At 37.9% G+C, this 8,351-nt stretch overlaps 1 protein-coding gene across 1 annotated transcript; it reads left to right on the top strand.

The window, feature by feature from the left end:
• The first annotated feature begins 5,032 nt into the window (after positions 1-5,032).
• Positions 5,033-8,351, top strand: LOC608772 (40S ribosomal protein S6-like). Its single transcript, XM_038538803.1, is given in 3 exon segments — positions 5,033-5,199; positions 7,556-7,734; positions 7,737-8,351. Coding segments are annotated over 3 exon segments (921 nt in total). The 3' UTR covers positions 8,312-8,351.

Below are 8,351 nucleotides of genomic sequence, written 5' to 3' on the forward strand. Positions count from 1 at the left end.
ATTGTGAGTTCAATCCCCATGTTGGGCATTGCACCTACTTTAAAAAAGAAAGAAAGAAAGAAAGAATTAATACAATCTGAACAGTAGAGAAAATAATAATAGCCTCAGAAACCTGTGGAAGAATAACAGAAGATCCAACATTTGTATCATTGGAGTCCCAAAAGGAGAACAAAAAAAGAGGGGACTGAAAAACTGTTTGAAGAAAAAAAGTGAGTGAAAACTTCACAAATTTGGCAAAAGACATAAGCTCTCAGATTCAAGAAACAAAGCAAACCACAAAAAAGATAAATCCAAAGAAAGTCATGCTAAGACACATTATAATTAAACTTCTGAAAACTAAAGAAAAAAAAAAAAAAGCTTGAGATCAGCCAAAGAGAAATGATGCATTACCTTAGTATCAATTCGAATGTCAGCTGACTCCTTAACTGACATCATAGAGAACAGAAGGAAGTGACATTTTTCAGATACAGAATGAAGAGAACTGCCAACAACAAATTCTACAACCAGCAAAACTACCCACCAGCAGTGAGGGAAATAAAAATGTTCTCAGACAAAGGAAAATTAGCAGAACGTGTTGCTGGAAGACCAATCATTAAAAAGTGGATAAAAGAATTCTGTCAACAGAAAAGAAGTAACAAAAGAAGAAATTTTAAAGTGCCAGGAATGAAGATTTTAAAAAAACAACAAAAATAGAGAAACATGGGTATATGTAACACACTATCCTTCTCATCATGAGTTTCTTTTTTTTTTCATCATGAGTTTCATAAATCATTTTTTAAAAGATTTTATTTATTTATTCATGAGAGTCACAGAAAGAGAGGCAGAGACACAGGCAGAGGGAGAAGTAGGCTCCCTGCAAGGAGCCCAATGTAGGACTTGATCCTGGATCCCAGGATCACGCCTTGAGCTGAATGAAGGCAGATGCTCAATCACTGAGCCACTTAGGGGTCCCTATAAATAATTTTTGATGACCGAAACAAAAATTATAAATCATCTGATATTCAAGATTTTTTAACAGAGAAGGTAAAGGGATTTAGATGAAAATAAATTCTCCATATGTCATTCAAATGTTGAAATGTTGATATCAGTTTATATCAGTAAAAAGTTATATGCAAATTTCAATACCCAGAGAATACACTAAAAAAACTACACATAGATATACAAACACTATAAAGATATCCAAAATAATTGAAATCAGCATCTCAAAGAGATATTTGTATGCATGTTCATTGCAGCATTATTCACAATAGCTAGGACGTGGAAGCAACCCGTGTCCCTCATGAATAAGCAAAATGTGGTATATGCATATGATGGAATATTATCAGTCTTAAAAAGGAAGAAAATTCTAAAAAAAAAAAAAAAAAAAGGAAGAAAATTCTGACAGAGGCTACAACATGGATGAACCTTGAGGACATTATGACAGGTGAAATAAGCTAGTCTTAAAAAGATAAGTACTGTAGGATACCATTTATATGAGATACTCAAAGGAGTCCAATTCATAGAAATAAAAAGTAGAATGATGGTTGTCAGAAGTTGGGGAGAGGGACCAATGAAGAGTTATTGTTTAATAGGTAAGGAGTTTTAGAACTTATAAGATGAAAAAAGTTGTGAAGATGAATGGTAGTGATGATTGTACAACATTGTGAACGTATGTAATACTGCTAAACTGTATACCTTAAAACAGTTAAGATGGTAAATTTTGTTATGTGTATTTTACCTTAAAAAGTTTAGGAAAACACTATAAAAGATTATTGTTTAGACAAGTACAACAATATAATGTGAGGTTGATAATATACGTAAATATATAATGTATAACAAGAAAACTACAGAAGTTGGGAGAAGAGAAACTCAAGTATACAATTGTAAGTTTCTTATACTGTATATGAAGGGCATAATATCAATTTATGTTAGGATATTATAAGTTGAAGATGTATCTTAAAACCCTAAAGCACTGGTATCCCTGGGTGGCGCAGCGGTTTGGCACCTGCCTTTGGCCCAGGGCGCGATCCTGGAGACCCAGGATGGAATCCCACGTCAGGCTCCCGGTGCATGGAGCCTGCTTCTCCCTCTGCCTAGGTCTCTGCCTCTCTCTCTCTCCCTGTGTGACTATCATAAATAAATAAACATTTAAAAAAACCCTAAAGCACTAAAAATGAAACAAAGCTGTAGCATATAAGCCCACGAAGGAAATAAAATCCTGCGATGGTTTTTGATGGGTCAACTTGTTTGAACTATACACCAAGGACAGGAGGAAGAACAGCAGTCATTTTGTGGCATGCACATACCTCTCCCAATGTTCAATAAAACATTGATGGGGTGCTGCATTGAAGGAATTTTGCAGATATAATTGATGTCCCTAATTAGTTGTCTTTAAAAAAAAAGAGATTTTCCTGGTGAGCTTGACTTAATCAGTGGAAACCCCTTAAAAGAAAGCTTAGGTAATTCCTGAGGCAGTTACTGAACAACAGTTCACTCTCTACCTGCTCTCCAATTACTGAATTTTCCTTTCTTAACTGCCTGCAGATGACAGCTTTTACCTATGTTCATGGGGATCTAGGCTACTTATCATTTTCTCTTCTTGACTGCTGGACTCATGGACTCAGACTTACTTAGCCAAGCTCCATAATTATCTAAGCCAGTTCCCTGGCTGGTCCCTAAGACCAGAAAAATACAAGACATCAAGATCAGAAATAAAGAAGTAAAATAGTATTTATTCACAGATTACATGATTGTTTACATAGAAAATCTGATGGAAACCGCAAAAAAGCCACTAGAATTAATTAGTGAGTTTAGCTAAGTTGTAGAACATATGTGACAAATAAATCGATTATATTTTCATATACTGACAACAAATTTTTGGAAATTGAAACTAAATAATAACACTTCTTATAATAGCATTAAAAATGTGAAATACCTAGGGTTAATGCTGATAAACCATATTAAAACTACAAAATATTGAGAGAAAATAAAGAGTATAGAAATAGAGAGATGGGCTTGTTCATGAGTTAGGAGACTCAATTTTGTTAAGATATCAGTTATTCACAAATTTATTTATATACTCAATACAACTCTGGTCAAAACTCCAGCAAGATTTCTATAGAAATTGACAAACTGATTCTAAAGATCATATAGAAACACAAAAGACATAGAAGAGACAAAAGAACATTGAAACAGAACATGAAGTTTGGTGTTAAGCTGATTTCAAGACTTATTATAAAACCAGAGTAATCTAGACTGTTTTAGCATCAAGATAGAGAAATAGACCAAAGAAGTAGAATAAAACATCCAGAAACAAACCCTTGCATATATGGACAACTGATTTTTGACACCAGGGAAATTTAATGAAGAAAAGATTCTTTTCAACAAATGATGCTGGGACACCTGGATACTCACATGCAAAAAGAAAGGAGGTAGGGAGAAAGAAAGGAAGAAACAAATTTGGATCCACATGTCACACTATATAACGAAATTAACTCAAAATGGATTATGGAACTAGATGTAAAACCCAAAACTATGAAACATTTGAAGAAAATATAGAAAATGATTATGACTTTGGGTTTTGCAAAAGTATCCAAAATCATAATCCAGAAAATTCAAAAACTGATCAACTGGGCTTTACCAAAATTAAGCTTCTGCTCTTTAAAATACACTATTAGGAGACTGGAAAGGTAAACTACAGACTAGGAGAAAATATTTAAAATTCTATACAAATATTGACAAGGATACAGAGGAAGGGGAACCCTCTTACACCATCGGTGGGAATGCAAACTGGTGCAGCAAACAGTATGCAGTTTCCTCAGAAGGTTAAAAACAGAACTATTCTACAACCCAGCAATTGCAATACTAGGTTTTACCCAAAGAATGCAAAAATACTGTTTTGAAGGGTCATATGCACCCTGATGTTTATAGTAGCCCTATCAACAGTAGCCGAATTGTGGAAAGAGCCCAAATGTCCACTGACTAATGAATGGATAAAGAGGTTGTGATGTACGTACACAATGGAACATTACTCAGCCATGAAGAAGAATGAAATCTTGCCATTTGCAACAACGTGGATGGAGCTGGAGTGTATCATACTCAGGAGAATAAGTCAGTCAGAGGAAGGCAAATACCATAGGATCGCACTCATATGTGAAATCTAAGAAACAAAATAGATAAACGTAGGGAGGAAAAAAGGGGAGAGGAAAACCATAAACCAGACTCTTAACTATGGAGAATAGAGAGTCAACTTGCAGGGGAGTTTGGTGGGCAGAGGGATTAAATGGGTGATGGGTATTAAAGAGGACACTTGTTGTGATGATCACAGGGTGTTGTATGTAAATAATGAATCACTAAATTCTACTCCTGAAACTAATATTACGCTATAGGTTAACCACCTGGAATTTATATTAAAATCTTGAAACTCCAAAAAAAAGATACACTGATTGAAATCAAGCACATCAAGAAATGTTTGACAAAAAGAAAAAAAGAAAGACATGTTTGACAACCCTCATATGAGGTACTACCACATTAATACTAGAACGTGTAAAAACAAAACAAAACAAAAAAACCCACAACACTCATTTTCCCCCTCCTGTATGGGGAAACACCTAGCTCTTCCTCACTGTGTTTCCTCCCTGTGAGTCTTCTTTACTTTACTACTTACACAGAACACTGTGATTCTGACACTTCTGGTCACCAAATGTGAAGTTTGTTCCACACCAAGCAATTCTCTGTGACACCTGCTGGGTGTTCCATGATTAGCTCAATTCTGGCACTGTCTACCCCGAGATAGCATCAGATACCACAGGTTAAGGGTTCAATCCCACAAGACTGCCCCTCAACACACACACACACACACACACACACACACACACACACAGCAGACTCCAATCACAATCACTTGTGCTTCTGACCCACCAACTATAGATAGAAGGTTCCAACTACCCCCACCTCAAGTTCGCTTCATTTGTTAGAACATCTCACAGAACTCAGGAAAAGAGTTTACTTACATTTACTCCTTTATTATAAAAGAATATGATATAGGATATGGATGAACATCCGGTTGGAAGAGTCGCAAAGGGCAAAGTATGTGAGAAGGGGCCTGAGTTCCCATGCCCTCTTTGGGTGTCCGCTCTCCCAGCACCTGCCACTCTCCCAGCACCCGGAAGTTCTCCAAACCTTACACTTTGGGGATTTTGTAGAGGCTTCCTCACATAGGTATGATCAATCACTCATTCCATTTGCAGCCCTTCTCTCTTCTCAAGAGACTGGGGGGTGGGACAGAAACTCCAAGCTTCTGACATAGCTTGATCTTCCTGGTGACCAGCTCTCATCCAAGAACTATCTGGGAGTCCGCCCAGAGTTGCCTCATTAGAACAAAAGATGCTCCAATCGCCCAGGAAATTGCAAGGGTTTCAGGAGCTCTGTGCCAGGGACAGAGGTCAAAGACCAATAGTAGAACAAGACATTCTTCTAGCGTTTGTTTGTTTGTTTGTTTGTTTGTTTGTTTTGTATGCAAGTGCTTTATTTAAAAAGAGCTTAAAAAATAAAAAATAAAAAGAGCGTAATAATATATGCTATAACACAAGAAAACACAATATGTGATACAATAATAAAATAATATCTAGATTTAATTATTGTATTTGGGTCAGCATAGTATAGTAGAAAATTTTGCAATTAGCATATCTTGGGTTTCGATGTGACACTCACTAGTTAGACTTAAGTAGGATTGCCAGAAAAAGAAATGCAGGACACCCAGTTAAACTTTTATTTTCAGATGAATAACATTTTTTTTCCTTCAGTGTTAAGTATATCCAACTATTGCATGGGACTTACACTTACTAAAACTTATTCATTATTGATCTGATATTTATTTTTTTTAAGATTTTATTTATTCATTCATGAGAGACACAAAGAGAGAGAGGCAGAGACACAGGCAGAGGGAGAAGCAGGCTCCATGCAGGGAATCTGATGCGGGACTCAATCCCGGGACTTGATCCAGGGACTCCAGAATCACACCCTGAGTGGAAGGCAGATGCTCAACCACTGAGCCACGCAGGCGTCCTTTTTTCTGACATTTAAATTTAACTGGGCTTTTTGTAATTTGTTTGCTAAATCTGACAACCCTATATTTAAGTCAACTTACCTTCTCTGATCAGATTTCCACTGAGAAATGTATAGAATTGTTGAATCCTTATACACCTGAACTAATATAACACTATGTTAATTCAACTTGAGTTTTAAAAAAAGAAAGATAATATAAAACTCTTTAATTTTGAGTTTTCAAGATACTATATTGTCTCATATGCTGCTGTATCGGGAGTAAAGTGTCCTAGAAAATCTGAAGTCACAGCTGCTCACAGAGTGTCTCCTGTGGTCTCCCGGGATAGCACATCATTTCACAGACAGGAAACCAGCACCCAGTGTTCTTATCACTTAGGAAGTCACAAAGGATTTAGGATCCCTCTGCCAGGAGCCAGGGACAGAGAGCATTATATATTTTCTGCAGTCTCACAGAATGGCTAACACTGAAGATCAACCAAATGATGGCAAGAATGTGGAGGAACTTGAACTCTCATGCATTGCTGGTGGAGACATAAAATCACTTTGCACACAGTCTGGCAGTTTCTTAACAAGTTGAACTTACACTGGCCAAAGGAGTCAGTCATTTTATTCTTATGTATTTGTCCAAGAGAAAGGGAAACATATGTTTATTCAAAGACTTGTACGCAAATGTCCATAGCAGCTTAATTTGTAATAGTCCCAAAATGGAAACAACAGTAATGTCCCCTAACAATCATCAATGGATGAACAAAATGTGTTAGCCATACAATGGAATACTCGCCCACAATGAAAAGAAATGAACCATGGGTACACTCGACAAAGATATTTTTAAATACTTTCTAAAGTGTACAATGAGATAGATGAAATTAATTTCAAAAATTATATTTAACCCAATATATCTAAAATATTCTCATTTCAACATATAATAAATATACATATTATATATACATATATATATAAACACTGTGGTTAAAGTCAATATAAATTAATTATAACTAAGTTGAAAATTCATTTCCTTGTCACACTAGCCACATTTCAAGTGCTCAATAGCCCCCAGGGGCTGACGGCTACTGTAAGGAGAGTGCAGGTCTAGTCCACTCAAGAATAGTCTAAAGTTTCTCTGTGGTTGGTATTTATGCAAAAACCAAAGGTCAACTTAATCCTTCAAATACTTGCAACCCACCTACAACAAATGACTGGAGCTTCCTTACAAAGCAGCAAAAAAGGAGATAGTCTTCTCTTTTCTCCTCTCCATGACTTAACACTTCATTTTTAAAGATACCAGTGGTATGGTGAGAACAGCTGGATGTGTTCAATTGGTCCTAGTCCTTTAGAACCATCCATTCTCCCTCATCCCTCTAAGCCTCCAAGTTCCCTGAAAACGGTCATTTATTTTTGCAACGTCAGGTTCCCCCAGCCTTCCCACCTCTCATTCTAAGAGGGGTGCAAAAATATCTACAAAAAAAATATCTCCGGGGGTCTCTTTTTCGTGGCGCCTCCGAGGCGGTAGGCCGCTTCAGGATGAAGCTGAGCATCTCTTCCCAGCTCCTGGCTGCCAGGAACTCATTGAAGTGGATGATGAGCGCAAACTGCGTACCTTCCATGAGAAGCGTGTGGCCGCAGAAGTTGCTGCCGATGCTCTGGGCGAGGAATGGAAGGGTTACGTGGTGCGCATCAGCGGTGGCAATGACAAGGCTTCCCCATGAAGCGGGGTGTCTTGACCCACGGCCGCGTCCGCCTGCTGCTGAGTAAGGGGCATTCCTGCTGCCGACCCAGGAGGACTGGAGAGAGGAGGCGCAGATCTGTTCGGGGTTGCACTGTGGATGCCAATCTCAGTGTTCTCGATTTGGTTATTGTGAAAAAAGGGGAGAAGGATATTCCTGGACTCACGGATACTACTGTGCCTCGTCGCCTGGGGCCCAAAAGGGCCAGCAGAATCCGAAAGCTTTTGAATCTGTCAAAAGAAGACGATGTCCGCCAGTATGTTGTGAGAAAGCCCCTAAACAAGGAAGGTAAGAAACCTAGAACCAAAGCACCCAAGATTCAGCGTCTTGTTACTCCACGTGTCCTCCAACACAAACGTCGGCGTATTGCTTTGAAGAAACAGCGTACTAAGAAAAATAAGGAAGAGGCTGCAGAATATGCTAAACTTTTGGCCAAGAGAATGAAGGAGGCCAAAGAAAAACGCCAGGAACAGATTGCCAAGAGACGGAGGCTGTCCTCTCTGAGAGCTTCTACCTATAAGTCTGAGTCCAGTCAAAAATGAGATTTTCTAAGAGTGACAAAATAAATAAGATCAGACACCA

This window comes from Canis lupus, chromosome 5 (genome assembly GCF_011100685.1).
Source record: "Canis lupus familiaris isolate Mischka breed German Shepherd chromosome 5, alternate assembly UU_Cfam_GSD_1.0, whole genome shotgun sequence".
Taxonomy (NCBI): domain Eukaryota; kingdom Metazoa; phylum Chordata; class Mammalia; order Carnivora; family Canidae; genus Canis; species Canis lupus.